The sequence below is a fragment of the Astatotilapia calliptera genome, chromosome 1 (assembly GCF_964374335.1).
Source record: "Astatotilapia calliptera chromosome 1, fAstCal68.1, whole genome shotgun sequence".
In the NCBI taxonomy this organism is placed as follows: Eukaryota; Metazoa; Chordata; class Actinopteri; order Cichliformes; family Cichlidae; genus Astatotilapia; species Astatotilapia calliptera.
Window position 1 is genome coordinate 37,308,289 of NC_137422.1, and position 16,615 is coordinate 37,324,903.

At 36.8% G+C, this 16,615-nt stretch overlaps 1 protein-coding gene across 1 annotated transcript; it reads right to left on the bottom strand.

Moving 5' to 3' along the window:
• Positions 1–1,107: 1,107 nt before the first annotated feature.
• LOC113025067 (adhesion G-protein coupled receptor G2-like) lies at positions 1,108–16,236 on the bottom strand. Its single transcript, XM_026172494.2, has 14 exons — positions 16,184–16,236; positions 15,638–15,756; positions 11,114–11,189; positions 10,823–10,964; positions 10,435–10,554; positions 9,559–9,684; positions 9,392–9,437; positions 8,965–9,059; positions 6,635–6,753; positions 6,025–6,293; positions 5,852–5,948; positions 5,448–5,574; positions 5,120–5,276; positions 1,108–2,446 (listed from the first exon to the last, which is right to left on the bottom strand). Exons 1-14 carry the CDS (start codon positions 16,189–16,191, stop codon positions 2,352–2,354), a joined length of 1,596 nt encoding a protein of 531 aa, XP_026028279.2. The 5' UTR covers positions 16,192–16,236; the 3' UTR covers positions 1,108–2,351.
• Between the last annotated feature and the right edge of the window lie 379 nt (positions 16,237–16,615).

Below are 16,615 nucleotides of genomic sequence, written 5' to 3' on the forward strand. Positions count from 1 at the left end.
GTCATGCCATACTTATCTGATATGTTTATATATTTCGAATCGAAATTGTGTCCTATATAAAGGGTGAATAAATCTTCACAATGGTGTTACATTAGTTTAAAACCCACAGGTTCTAATTTATGGTTTGTTTTTCATTACTAACTGTAATCTTTAAAAACTACAAATACAAATTTTCTATACCCTTTATATACTTATTTATTACATAAGTATATCTTATTCATTTAACCAGACATTGAGAATATATTTTTATTTACAGTGGTGACCTTTGATAAAGGTGCAAAGGTTAGTGGAGAGGAGAAGGATGAATGATTATCTAATCAAATCCCAAAATATTTATATTCAGTGATCTTGACTATTGAATTTTTAAACACAGATTTGCTACTTAAGTTATAATATATCCCTAATAATAACAACGGTGCAGTATAATAATTAATCTTTCTTCTACTGATATTCCTCTTCCCACCTCTGAGCATACCTCCTGTCTCCAAGGAATAATTCCACCTCTCCGGGCTCTCTTCCACATTTCCACTTCTTTCGTTCATTAAAATATTTCCATCTCTATCCTTAACGACCTTAATCTGCTGTACATCTTCTCCAGCTTAATCACTCTGTCTGTGACCAGTGTCCAGCCTCACATACAACCCACTATAAGCCTTTTTCCTCCTCTGTCTGCCATTCACAGATAGTTCACAGGACTGTAAGAAGCAAAATGAAGGCACCTTCCTCCCAACCAGCACTCCTCCCTGTCCAGGATGTATACATTGTTAGGAACAAAATGATTAAATAAAAGTCTTTATTTTTTATTTTATTTTTTTACGTACACTTTTCAATTGTGCTCATTAAAGAGTGGCACTTTATGTAAAAAGGGTCAAAAGCATCAATTCAGCACTATGATTGAATTGAATTATTGAGACTGACATGTTGGGGGCAGAGGAATTTGAAAACATGCTTACACATCATAATTGGTTATTAAGTCAGGGGGACAATTTTTCTGGGCCAAGTGAGTCTGAACAGAATGTCTCAGATGTGGATAATTAGTCGAATCAATACACTGTGAATTGTTAGCTAATAATACAGAAAGGTTAGGGAGCGAGGTGTTTTTCTTTCTCTCTTTTCTTTCTCTCTTTTTTTTTTCAAAAAAAAAAATTCTGCCATTTGTTTAAAATTCATCAAGAAATGGCAGTATCAGAAGGCTGGACAGCCACTACGGACTCACATATAAAAGTATATTAGAAAACTGTTTAGATACAGAGAGAATGAAAATATTGGCATGATATCAAAAGTAGGTAAAAAAATAAAAAAAATGTCATAATTAATTTCGGTCACGATATTGGTGATGTGACTCTTGGGACTGCACCCAAAATGTACCTTTTGAAGGGTTCTCCAATAAATTATCTTAAAGTTCAAATAGCGTACATATTTGTTTGTTTATATTAACTAATGGTATTACAGGCATTAAAATGGTGCAGTTTTTATACTAAAACTGTGATACATCCCATGTTGATGCTCAAAGTTGTTTAGACAAAAAGGATGTGAGGGAATGAAACAAGATTTTGGCTTTAGATGGCTACAACTCTAAATTTTACTAGTTTATGAAAGGAAAATTCTGTCTGGCTACATTACATTACAAATGTATTCTACAAATAAATAAAAATCAGCTGATTTTAAGGAATCAAGTTGGAACTGTTTTTAGATCTGATAGATTTAATGTTACTTCTGGTTTAGTAATAAACTCAGTAAAACAGAATAGTTTTCCTAACAGCAAAACAAGCATTATGCTTTTAATATTGGGAACACAGTTATACAAGAATATATGTTCAGATACAAACTTATAATGTACATATATATATAAGATAAGACTTTATTGATCCCACGGTGGCAAAATTTTTGCTTTATCAGGTACAGATAGCTGAAGGAAAATATAAAAAATACAAATAAAATATAAAAAAATATAAAATGAGTAAGATAATACACTATATACAATGGTAGCATACACAGAATGTGACTATGGATATGGTTGTTGGAAATATGGGAGACATAAATTATAAACCATATAGTTATAAGCTATATAGAAAAGCTTACAATGCAAAGGGAACACATCCTCTAAGTTGCTCTTAGGAGAGATTAATTCCTCACCACAAAGATTTTAGGTATTTCATCAATAAAGTTTCAAACATAACATTAATATTCACTCTCGCTCACCTGCCTTGTATAAATAAACTGTTGTATGTGGTGTTGTATAAATAAACATCATGATTTAAAGAGGACATAATCATGTTGTCACTGTATTACAATATGAATTATACCGACACACACAGACTCTTATTAAGTTGTTGCTACTAGTGTTTAAACTAGCCGTTAGTGCTGCGTGTTTCACTGCTCATCTTAGTAGTCGAGGTTTTAGCCTTTCTCAGTGACATCACAAACCAAAGGAAGATGAAGAAACCTGCAGTCACAAAGGAGAGAGAGAGAGAGAGAGAGATGTACAGGTTCAGATGGGAAATGGATGAGTTCATGAAATCATGCATCTGTGTCAAATTTAACTCTAGTGAGATTTCCTTTTTAATGTTATGTAAAATGTAATAAAAAAATCTTATACTATTGTTTCCTCTTAAATGGTAACTATAATGAAAATGGATTTTTGTATTAAGCAGCAGAGTTGAGTATGTGTGTCCACCCATAAAAAAACACCAAACAAAGTGGGCATCCAAAGAAGAGGACACCACAAAAGGACTGTTTCCTCTCCCTGTCAGCACTTGGGACCCGCAGGCAGCCTTCCACCAGTGTTGGGACTAACTCGTTATTAAGTAACGCGTTACAGTAACTACGTTATTATTGTGGTAACGAGCGAGTAACTAGTTATTATGCCAAAACCGGGAACGCGTTACTCGTTACTGGGATTTAGATAGGCTCGTTATTCGTTACTTCGTGTGGTGGCTATCGCGGAGCTTCCACAGATTCAATAACATTAGCAAGTGGTGGAGGCCAGCAGGTGGATGAAAGAAAAGGGAGGCAAGAGGAGAGACACCTGATACTCTCGGCCGCTGGTCCGAGAGTATCAGGTGAACTGAACTTCAGGTAAGAAGTTATAACCTGCAGTCTCTCTGGGTCAGATATGAACCAAGTTTATGTGGAGTTTATTTTCGTTATGCTGACTTTTTCGTACTGCGTGCTAGCTAGCATGACAGAGTTTCTATACAGCTGGGTGGTGCTATGTTACTGATGTTGAACTTTATTTTGTTCATAAGGTTAATTATTAGAGTTGCCAACCGTCCAGTAAAAAACAGAATCGTCTCGTATTCAAAGAAAATGTCATGCGTTTCGTATTGAGGTGAAAAGAAACACAGTTTGTCCTGGACTTCAGCTACAATGAAAAAGACACAAAGCTGGAGTTATTCTGTGTTTACGCTGCACAGCTGCCTCTTCTTCTCTCATCCTCTCACCCTCCCCTACTTCAGTCATGAAACTGATCAGTGATCAGCTGATCGGCTTTTCTCTCGTTTGTTTATCGCCCACTTTGCGCCAGAAAGAGGAAACCAGCGGATTTCGCGCTAAACAACAGCAGCACGTTTAAGCTTGATCAGCTGTTGTTAGAATTTATTTAATATTAATTTCTAGTATCAGTTGATGTTTGCTGGAGCCTCAGCTGTAAACCTGCTGGTCATGATGTCGGTTTGGTTATGTGGTGAGAGGGAAACATGAAGATGAAACCAGGAGATGTCCTTACTGAATCATCAGAGCTGTGATGGAGAAACAGGTTTACCTTTTAGGTGACATGAATGAGTTGAAGGGAAGTTATGAACTGTTTCTGAGAGACAAATAACACCAAGATCCTTTTCTAAGTAGCTGACAGCTGGTAACTGTGCAGGGGCAGGTCTAGCAAAGTGTTGCCAGGGATCCATGTAGGGCATTAAAAGGGAAAGGGGGGCACAAAGAAATACTTTTCTTTCTTATTCCCATTTAAAATGTCTCGCTTTTAAAAAATAATTATCTGAATCTTACAGCAAACGATTGATAAATTGATACATATATACCATCAGAACAGTGTACATCACTGTCACAACAGTGTTTGTTTTCATTCAAAGGCTTTATGATTTTTCCTATAATGGTGGGCCGGTCTCTAGTCAAAATGCCCGGGATGATTTTTTTGTCCCAGTCCAGCCCTGTATGCAGCTCATCTGCAGTCTGGTGTTACCTACATCTTCCTATTCAGAAGGCAGCATTTCCGAGTTCTGAGTACAATCGAAAGCACCACGACTGCGGTTTTTGTGTTGGATGTAAAAAGCAGGCTAGGATAGAATCAGGCGTGGGATTTCTCTCGTGGAAATGTGCACATTATTGTTTTCCTTTCTGTTGGTAGGTGGCACAGTGCACTTGTGGCAAGTAAGCAAGCTAGAAGACTGGCAATCTTGCTGGGTATCCAGTTACGGAAGCAACACATTAACAAGAGAATTCTGAGTAAAACCAAAGTTACTTTCCCTAGTAACTAGTTACTCTGAAAGTAACGAGTAACTTGAAGTAACTGAGTTACTTTTGATAGAAGTAACTAGTAATGTAACTAAGTTACTAATTTAAAGTAACTTACCCAACACTGCCTTCCACAGATTTGAAGTCAAGGTTTGCAGGACAATATGGCTGACAAAACTCTACCCAGGCAATCCTGAATAGGCTGCAAACAGTCAATCTCCAGTCTCACAGGGCTTAACATGACTGAACTTCACAGTCAGGCCTGTTTAAGCTGGAGTCAGCAACATCTGCAATGGATCCTGAACATTATGTTCAGCAATGTCTCCTGATTCTGCCTAAGGCATGGCGTGGAGCAAACACAGAGCATGATGTGCTGATTGCTGCACCATGGGTGACAACGTTTGGTGGAATCAGTGTGATGCTGTGAGGCAGCAGCTCCCTTACTAGAAAAGCAAGCCTTGTCATCAGTTTCATCTGTGTCAAGGAACAGGGATATTGACATGAGATATTGAGTCTCGGCCAGAACCCACATACTCAACTGTGTGTGTGTGTGTGTGTGTGTGTGTGTGTGTGTGTGTGTGTGTGTGTGTGTGTGTGTGTGTGTGTGTGTGTGTGTGTGTGTGTGTGTGTGTGTGTGTGAGAGTTTACAGACCTTGCAGGGAGTTCAAGATGCAGAAGAGGTAGAGGGCAGGAGTGGTCAGGGGACCGAATGAAAAAAGGACCAGGCCCCAGGTAATACCGAGCAGAGTCATGACTCCAGCCAGGGAGCAAATGTCTTTCTTGAATTTGTCAAGGTTATTCTGCCCAAACTGATTTGCCAAATATAGAATAGAAGCAGGTTACAGACAGTTTTAAATTTGACTTGAGACCTTAAATTGTCATTTAAAAAAACAACAAACACTTCATTGCTAGTTTATAGTTTCCAATGAATACACTGATGGATTACTACTCATATATTATTTTTAAGACTAGATAATTACCTCTCTGGTGTGGTGGAGAATAAAAACTTGTCTGACTGTCACCCCAAACATGATTACATTAAAGAGGAACACCAAGCTGAACAATCCCACTGTAGTCCACTTTACCTTGTCATTGGTTATATAACATCTAAAAAGAAAGAACAGATCATGTTTTAACCTCCAAAATTGAAAAATCAATGATGCGTTCTGTAAAAGAAACATTAATGCAGGTAGTGCAGTAAAAGCATCACCAGAGCTAAAAAGGAATTAATGTTTCAATTTTAGCAAATTAGATGCTTGGTGAAAAGGAGCTTTCTGCTTCTCCAACATGCATGTTTACAGAAACTCTGATTGGCAAAACAGTTAATAAGTAAATGTGAAAATGTGAATCATTATTCTTGATTTTACATGCTGGCAAATCTTACATTGCAGTACTGGAGGAGTTAGATGCATCCAGAGGGGTAAGGCCATAAAACGTTCTGTCTATGATCACCACCACTGACACAATCATGGCAGGGACACCTTGATCAAAATTAATTAATTAATATCTACATCCACATTGATAATGACAGCTCCCTCCCTAATTGATTCCACTCACCCCATCCCACCACGCCGAGTTTGAGCAGGTATTTCTTGACATAGATGTTGAAGACTTTGACTAAGAGAAGATATAAGTGGAAACCTTCCAAGGCCATCCAGCTGAAAGTGGCTAGCAGAGAATAATGAAGTAAAAGAGCCATGTATAAGCAAAGTCCAGAGGAAGACCCTGCTGCCACTGCCTGACTGGGCAGGAAGTGCAGGTTGAGGAGCATCAGGGCAATTACAAGGTTGATGTGGACCTTCATAGAGACATCTTGTCTGAGTTTTCTGTCACACAGAGAATTGATCTGTGTTAAGTAACATACTGTATCACAACTGGAGGAATGGTAGACCATAACAAGAGAAGAAAGAAATGATGAAGAGTTATTTATAGAGTAAGAATAGCATTTGATGTAAGAAGATCAGTGAATGCCAGTGAATGGAGGAAGATTTCAGTATGTTTTAAGGCAACTGAAAGATAAAAACAGGCTACTCATATGTCAAAGGTATGAGGATGTTTGAGAAAAGGGGACAACAGCAGAGGCAAATCAGATTACAGGAGGTACTAAAAGTGTGAAAGAGGAAGGACTGATGAAGATGGGAAGAATATGAAAAAATGAATTTATTACCTGTTTGTAATAAAGAGCAAAATGGCTATGACCAAAGTAAAAAGGGAAATACTACAGCCAATCACAGTAATGTGTGTTAAAATCTCTTGGTCTTTCTTTGTGATGGAAGGATCAGTTATCTGTGGAGAAAACACATGTTTATATCATCTTGTACTATTTGTATTATAACAATTAGTCAGAAGCCTTTTCACCTTCTGCTCGATGACAGGTCAACAGACCAACAGGTACAACATGTTGGAAGCAAATACTTGTCTTACTTATTATTTTTTTACACTGCAAATGTAACTTTATTTAACCTGCTAGGTTATTAAGTATGCTTTCTTATTTCTGATGGTACAAGTCCCTTGAAGAAAATGGGGGCAGGGCTAAAAAGAAAGTTAAAAGAACAGCTGAATACATCTGAAAAATAAAATAAAGCATTAACTAAATATGCTTTATACAATCATAACAAGCATAACATAACAACAGACAATAACATGCAATGAAATACACAGAATTAAGGTAGGCAAAGTGTAGGTAATCAAGCACGAGCAACCAATACAACATAGCTGCAATACAGGAAAGGCATACAATAACCGACAGCACTGTTACAGTTTGGCACTGTTTTCAAAGATGGCAGGATAGTAATTTGAATGAAAACAAGTTGAGCAGAGCAGGTGAAGGTAGAATTCTGTACAAGAAATCTTTTTATTTTGGTGTCTTCTAGTGGCACCATCAAGAATGACACCAAACTGAAAAGAAGGAAAAGAAGAAAATGCACAACAAATGTATCTACAATTATAACAAATTATATTTGTTATTTTATTTGTATGCATAATTTTGACACTCAGTGAATGTGTAGGTTAAACGGTGTATTTATTATATAGAAGAGCCGTAACATGGCAAAAATGTTGTTTTTCCTTTGCATGCAGAGAGCAAAGTGAACCGTCCTTGTTTGCGCGCACAAACTTGGCCAAATAAATGATTCTAAATGATAAATGATTCTGATAGATACATAGATATTCACTACTCCCTCCAGAAAAATTAAAAATACATTAAACTGCAGATTACTGAGGAATCAAATGTGATTTTATGAAAGGAGAAAGATTCAAAAGGCTGTATACCAAACCCACATGCATGTGCCATCGGAGCGCGTCAAGCACTTAAAAAACAAAATAAAAAAAAAGAAACACTATGGAAGCAGAATTTAATGGATCATATGACTAATGAAATAAGTAAAGTAAAGTTCTGGCTGGATAAAAACAAATTATCATTAAATTTGAATAAAACTAAAATTATATTATTTGGAAATAGTACTGGTGTTGATATTGAAAGAGTCGGTGAAAATTGATTACTGGGGAAAATAATGGATGAAAAACTTAAAAAACATTACATTCACTTTGTACTCTTCAAAAAAGAGTAGTTCGAATCATCCACAATGCAGCTTAGGGAGATCATACAAACTCACTATTTTTGCAATAATATTCAGAGTATGTTTTTTTGGAAAGAAGTTATAATTTAAGGGGTTTTTGTAACTTCAATATAGGAAAGGTATGTACTGCAAGAAAAAGCTTTTTGTTTCTGTTCATGGAGTGAAACTGTAGAACAGTTTGAATATGGAATTAAAGCAATGACCAAAGATAAAACAGTTCAAAAAGAGTTATAAAGAAATGATCTTCTTGAACTATAAAGAAAGGGAAAATGTTGAAATTAAGTGAATGTCTCTATTTAGACGGTTTTTTTTAGAAAAGAGATTTGTTAACATATAAAAGATGCTTTTTCTTTTTTCCTACTTTAGTTGTACTAATTCAATGAATGCAAAGTAACCTGTGTATTAGTTACTATAACTATTACTTCTAAAGACCTCACATGCAAGCAGTCAGTTACTCTGTGTCCGCACGTGTGTGTGTGTGTGTGTGTGTGTGTGTGTGTGTGTGTGTGTGTGTGTGTGTGTGTGTGTGTGTGTGTGGTAGCGTGCACGGCTACCAAATGCAGCTGTGCAATTTTGTGGTTTGTGGTCTCAACCTTTCATCACCATTTCTAAATGGTGATGAGAGGTTAAAGGATACTGAAGATCTAAATAAGATATTGTAAAAAGTTATCTTTCTGAGAAGCTGTGTGACTTTTAAACCCATTGGTATGACTAAACTTTGCAGTTTATTTTTAGCTTGCGGTCTCTTTCCTAACACCACTTGAAAAGCCTGTTTGAAGGCAGAATTAAGGTAAAGTGAGTAATGGTCTGGCATGTCCTTGTGAAGCTGCAAAGTTTGAGGCAGTTCAGATAAGTGTTTGTTGATAGAAGTGAAGAACAATGGACAAACAATGGCCTCTTTAAATGAGCCCAGTCTTACTATGAGGATACCAAAGTATGTGAGGTGGTTGCAGGAACAGGTGATGTTATTCTGATGATGTGTCCAGTGTGTGACGCAGCCATCCTCACTAAAAGCTGGTAAGCAAACCAAACAGATCCATTACGCAAAAGATCACATTTCTGAACATCAGCTCAGTTAGGTGGCCATGAGTGAAAACACAAACCACAATGAGTCTAACTTGTGAAAATATTGTTGCGCTATACTGCTCAAAAAAGATTAAAGGAACACTTTGGAAACATTAGATTTTCAGGGGGGAATAAATTGTGATGGATATCTATAATCAAGTGGAATGGGTAATGTGTCCCATAAGATTAACTGACTTGTTGCTGTACTCTGATTAAAAGGTGTTCCGTTATTTAATGTTTGAGCAGTGTACATTACTGTTCATGACAGATGTGATACTTACTGTATGTTGAATAATTAAAGAACTGACACGAGGGTTTTTGAGTTTCCTATGACACAAACATATTTCATGTTTGTACAAAACGTACAGAATATTATATGTGTCAACTAATTGTGCAATTAAATTACAGGAGGTAAGACTGAAATAAATGTTCAAAAAAGCATAGTTACGTCGATTTCCTTGGTAAACTCCATCGTGATGTTGATGCGCTCCTGCAGTCCTGATATCTTCTTGCCCTGCACACTCAGACCAACCAGTCTTTGATCATATACTTCATGTGGGCTTTCAAAAACGCTCTACAATAAAATGCAAATTTGTCAGCTGGTTTAACAGTTTTGCAAAGACAGTTTTAATATTATTTTCTGAATCTTCTGTGTTAAATGGAAAAACACTACTAAGTGATCTACTTACACTGTTTGATATGCAAGTCATTTACATTTTGTTAGAAAAAAAGGTGACTTAAAAAAAAAAAAAAGAAAAAAAGAAAAAAAGGTGATGATTCTTTCCTGATGTACCCAACTTCCTTCAAAAATATGTGTACTAATTTTACATTTCATGTGTTAATAAAATAATGTCACTATGCTAAAGAGTACAAATTCCCCGCTGGACAAATAATTCAAGCATCCAGCAAATTCAGAAGCTTCAAATTCAGGGTTTAATTTTATTGGCTGTTAGGTGTAGCTGGTGAAAGTAAGCTTGATAGGCTTGTTAAGCTGGGATTTTAAAATCTGATTGTTTTTTCTGTATGCCATGTGTATACATCCCTCCTTTGTTAAGGACATGTAAATTTGATTAAAACACCTTTATAATGATGTGAAAATAAACAGGAGTACATTTCCTAACAAGTGGTAAACAAAAGAAATATATAACCTGACAAAGAAAAAGAAAAAAACCCAAATGTTATTTTATTAGACTAAAACAAGCAAAACCCACAAGCTCCATGAGCAGTAGTTTAAATTTAATGTGTAAATACAAAGATCGTATTATTCTATAGCTCACCACATCCTTTTTCTACATGTTTTTAAATAAGAAGTGTAGTTTATGACCTTATTTGTTTGAGGCCATTTAAACATGCAGAACACAAACGTGTTATTCGGTCCAGCACCCAGTTCTCTTGGCAGCTGGACAATGACTTTACTGTTGAGAAGAGGCACATCTGGTGTTACCTGTATCAGCATCAACATGCCAAGAATAGAAAAAGATTTAGTTTAGATTACGTTCACTAAAATTACCTCGAACAGAACAACATTAGATTGAATACAGTGGATCAGATCTTAAATAAGCCGGTCGTTATCAATACCTGACTCATGCTCAACATTGGATCTAAATATCAGCTCTGTACATCACTACTTGGAAGGTATTTCTGACTACATGTGGAGTCTGACTACAAACTACTGTTCAATAAGATTGTGTGAATATTTTTTATTTTTTTACCTTTGTGTCATTGGCATAAATTTCAAGGCCTCCGAAGGGACCACTGGGTTTGTGCAGAAGAGCGACAAAAGTCTTTACATACAATTGCATGCTCCCATTCACCTCTGTTCCCTCTAGAACCTTCTCTAGAGTCCAAATGGCTCTTGGGGAGTAGAATGCAAAAATATTAACACAATATTAACAATTTACATCCTTTTATTAATGTAGAAAACAGTCAAGTGTTAACCCCCCCCCCCCACACACACACACACACACACACACACACACACACAATGTATTATAAATGTTTACCTCAAAGTGTCATTGAGGTTTCCCATTTTCATAACATTATCTGTATAATTCATACAACACTCGGTCTGATTACGACCTGTAGACAAAATGTAAGAACACACATTGAACCCTTGTACAGTTTAATTAAAGCACCCCACATGTCCACAGAATATATGAAGGTTTAATCCCAAAACACCAATTTCACATTTCTTTATGAAGACATTTATTGGGAAATGGAGATGTGAGAGGAAGGCATTAGAGGTTCATTTTTAAATGCTATTTTACCATGTTAGAATAATGACTGTTTAAAACAAGTTGTAATATATAAAACCTGAATTCCAGAAGAGTTGGAATGTTTGTTAAATTTGGTAAAAAATAAAAAAAATGAAAAGAAAAGAAAACCAAAAGACTTTCAAATGAAATCAAACCTGATGTTTGCTACAGTTCAGCAAAAAATGTCATGATGCAGCAAATGGCTGAAAAAGCAAGAAAGATGAAAAAGTTTCATCTGAGAGAACATTTAGCAAGTAATTAAGTTGACTGATATCAGGTCTTTAATATAATTAGCTATAAAAGAGATGTCTTAGAGAGGCAGTCTCTCAGAAGTAAAAATGGGCTGAGGCTCTCTAATCTATGGAAGAGTGTGTAAAAATATCGTACAATACTTCAAATGTTCCTCAACATCAAATTGCAAAGGGTTTGCAAATCTCATCATCTTCAGTGCATAACATAATCAAAAGATTCAGAGAAACTGAAGATGTCTTTGTGCATAAAGGACGAGGCTGAAAATGTTTATTAATCACTCACTGGCATGATTGTGTCACTGACATTACTTAGTGGGCCAAGGAATGTTTGCAGGAACCACTGTCGATTAACACAGTCCAATCTGCCATCTGCAGATGCCAACTAAACCTCTATCATGCAACAAAGAAGCCACATTTAAACATGTTTCAGAAGCGATGTCATGGCCAAAACTCATTTGAAATTGATTGTCTCAAAGTGGGAAAGTGTTCAGTTCAATCCAATTTTATTTATACAGCGCCAAAGTACAAAGAGAGTTGCCTCAAGGCACTTTATATTGTAGGTAGGCCCTACAATAATACAAATAGAGTAAAACCCAACTGTCATATCACCCCTAGCAATTAACAGTCGGAAGGAAAGTCTCCCTTTTAACAGGAAGAAACCTCCAGGAGAAACAGGTTCAGAGAGGGGCAGGGCCATCTGCTGTGACCGGTTGGGGTGAGAGAAGGAAGACAGGATAAAAGACATACTGTGGAAGAGCCAGAGATTAATAACACGTATGATTTAACACAGAGAGGTCTATTAACACATAGTGAGTGAGAAAGGTGACTGAAGAAGAACTACTCGGTGCATCATGGGAATCTCCCAGCAGCTACACCTATTACAGCATAACTATGGGAAGATTCAGGGTCACCTGATCCAGCCCTAACTATATGCTTTAGCAAAAAGGAAAGTTTTAAGCCTAATCTTAAAAGAAGAGAAAGTGTCTGTCTCTTGAATCCAAACTGGAAACTGGTTCCATAAAAGCGGGAACCGAAAACTGAAGGCTTTGCCTCCCATTCTACTTTTAAATACTCTAGGAACAGCAAGTATGCCTGGAGTGCGAGAGCGAAATGCTCTAAGATGGGGAGAGATTATTCAAGACCTTGTATGTGAGGAACAGCATTTTGAATTCAATTATGGATTGAAATCAAAATTAAATACCTGGATTTAACAGGAAGCCAATGAAGGGAAGCCAATGTATGAGAAATCTGGTCTCTCTTTCTAGTCCTTCTCAGTACTCTTGCTGCAGCATTTTGGATTAACTAATGGCTTTTCAGGGGTTTTTAGGACATCCTGATAATGACGAATTACAGTAGTCCAGGCTAGAAGTAATAAATTCATGAACTACCCCAAAAGGATGGTTCTGTTTATCTGGATGTTTTCAGTGGGAGAAGCGTTTCATCACTCATTCAAGTGACTTCTTCAGTCTTAGCTGACTGCAAGTTTCTCCAACCTGTGTATATTTGCACAGTGATTGAAACGAGCCACCTGAATGAACAATGGGCTGTGTGGGCAGTTCCTTCATCAATAATATGCAAATTGTCATGGCCTTTGATCAAAGGTCATGACAATTTTCATATTTTCAGGGAGTTTTTAGGACATCCTGATAATATTGACAGTAGTCCAGCCTAGAAGTGAAAAGTACGTGAACTAGTTTTTCAGTGTCACTCTGAGACAGGCTATTTCTAATTTTAGAGATAATGCACAAAAGGAAGAAAGCAGTCCTACATATTGGTTAGATACTATATTTTCAAGGCAGACTACAATAACCTCAGTGTTATCCGAATTTAGAAGCAGAAAGTTAGCGGCCATCCAGGTCTTTTTGTGTTTAAGACACAAAAAGTTTAACTAATTGGTGTGTGTTCTTTGGCTTCATGGATCATAGACAAAGTTGAGTGTCATCTACATAGCAGTGTAAATGTATGCTATGTCTTCTGATGATACTGCCTAAGGGAAGCATGTACAATGTAAACAGAATTGGTCCTAGCACTGAACCCTGTGGAACTCCATAATTAACCTCAGTGTGTGAAGAGGACTCTCCATTTACATGAACAAATTGGAGTCTATTAAATAGATATGATACAAAAAGCACTGCAAAGCAGTACCTGTAATACCTAGAGCATGCTGTAAATGGTCTAATAGGATATTATGGTCTGCAGTATCGAACACCACAGGATCTCCTCCATACCTGCTTCATGGCCTGGAGGACGGGGCTGTGGCTCCCTTCACCCTCTAGCAGATCATTACATGAAGGAACCTTTTAAAAACAAGCGCGCTCATGCTCACAGGTGTACACACGGGTGCTCACACACACAAACTACACCCTTTTTGGCTCCTACCTCAAAGCACACTGTGCGATTTCAATGTCACGTGCTGTACAATAATATTAAATATTTAGTATTTACTGTTATATTCACATAAATGTTGTTTATTATATTGCTCTCTTTTTTTGCTTGTGTTCTCTTTTTTCTCTCAACAGGAGATCTGGGTGATTGATAGATGTATTTTTTTGTCTGTTTGTTTTGTTGGTTTTTGTTTTTTGCCCTTTATCACTGTTCCTCCTCCCTGCTGTTTTTCTTTCCCTCTTTCTTTCCCCCAGTCAAGTCTGTCCCGTGTTAAGCAAGTGAAAATAAAAAGCTTTCTTTACCTTTAGACAATAATTCTGATGGCAAAAGAACCAAACAGGACAGGCAGGGGAAAAAAAAGTATCGAACACCACACTGAGGTCTGGCAGGATAACCACAGAGATGAGTCCACTGTCAGAGGCCACAACATGATCACTTGTAACCTTCACTAAAGCTGTTTCTGTGTTGCGATGAGCTCTGAAAACTGACTGAAACTCTTCAAATAACCTATTCCTCTGCAGATGATCTGTTAGCTGTTTGACAACTACTCTTTCAAGAATTTCTGATATGAAAGGAAGGTTGGAGTTTGACCTATACTTAGTTAAGACTGCTGGTCTTATTATGGTGTTGAACAAATGTGTTAAGTCTGGGCAACTTGCATGTTTTGGAAAACATATAAAGGTATATATAAAGATTTAGACCCTCTCCTGTTCAGGTTAGCAGTGGAGCCACTGGTTGTCTGTTTTCATTGGGTGGTGGGAGTGAAGGGCATCACCAGAAATTGTATTACCATTGTCAATGGACTTCTAATCTGAACTGTCATCTGCAATGTTCCGTTTTCTGTATATGAAAAAAATCCTAATAAAAAGCAGGACATTGCAAAACTGCATAATGCTACAACAACACGGCTTTGTCAGAGAAGACTCCGGGTACTGAATTGCCTCTCCTGCAGTCCAGATCTTTCACCTATACAGAACATTTGCTGCCTCATTAAATGAAAACAATGTCAAAGATGACTACAAACTCTTCAGCAGGCAAAAAGGAGACCAAATTCAAACACCAAAACTACAAAAACTCAGAACCTCCATTCCCAGAGGTCTTCAAACTGCTTTGAAAAGAAGACCATGGTAAACATGCACCTGTAGCAAACATCAATTTTAAAATGAGCTAATTTTGTGCTTAAAATTGTAAAATTTCTCAGTTTAAGCATCTTTTATGTTATTTATGTTCTGTGGTAAATAAAATATTTGCTCATGTGACTTCACATGAGTCTTTCAGTAATAATGTTTTTCAAATTTAAAGGATGACGTAGTGTCTACAGTAGTTGCAGGCAGTACACTGAGGATAGGATGTGTTCTTCTAAAGTGTAGTAACGTAATTTAATGTAATTTAAAGGGACGTGACATTTTAGGGCTGTGGTAGAATATAGTGTGTACAGACTTTTTATATAGTATAAAAGAAAGAAACACATGTAGCTAAAATTGACAGAAAACAAGCTGAGTTTACTTTATTCAAACTCATAAAAGGCAAAAAGAAAAAGTGAATAAGCCTTGTTTCTTAGGTTAGAATCTAAATTGTCTGGCTGTTCCAGTAATAAAGTCATTCTTTTGTTACAGTAGTTAATATAACAACTTACTTATTGTAGCTGATATATTGCATGCAGTCCTACAGAAATACTGTTCCGACAGACAATTCTGATAAAGCATGTAATAAGACATAAAAGGCATCAACCACCAGAATATCCAGCTCTTCTTCCTGTGAAGAGACTCTCATTTAGAATGGAAAAAAGGCAATGCTTTTCAGTCAAAGCTCTTTTCTGATTAAAATGTCTTAATTTTTTAGATTAGCACAAAATTTATTTTGTTGCTATTATGCTGAAGGTAGATCATCATCACCCTGAAGACTCATCATCAGAACAATGCAAAATATGTTTTCTACATAAAGATTTTGAGTTTTAGAGACTGTACCAAGTTATAAAAAACACAGGTATAAAAATAAAACGAATTCAACTTCTACTCCTCCTATTTCTACTACCAGTAATCCTAAGAAATACACTGAAACAAAATCACAAATCACAAAAAAAGTATGAAGTCGAATGACACTAATAACACTAACAACCCTTGTTATTAGCATCAACACAGAAATTAAAATGTATTTTAAAGTGAACCAAAGCATACCCTACCTTTCCATGTTGCTGTGGAACTAAGTTAATAGAGGACACAGAGCAAAGCAGAAGTGACAGCGGGGGTGGGGGTGGGGGGGGGGGGGGGGGTGAATTTGACGAGCTGCAAAGGAAGTTGATGAAACAAATGTAAATGCTATTCTGAGCAAGTAAAAAAGAGGAAGTATCACTGACAAAAAATACATTTCTAATCTTCCTTGTTACTACTCCGTATGCATCAAATACAGGATGACGTCATTGAAATATTATACTTTACCCCAAGCCTATTCAAATGGCGGCCCGCGGGCCAAATGCGGCCCAGAAGCAACCTGCGAGTGGCCCTGCCTGTGGTCCTGGCAGAAACACAGAGAAAACGCAAAAATATAATTAATTTTAAAAAAAAATTAAAAATTCCTACAGCGTAGTGTAGACTGTGAATGCAACACTCCTAGT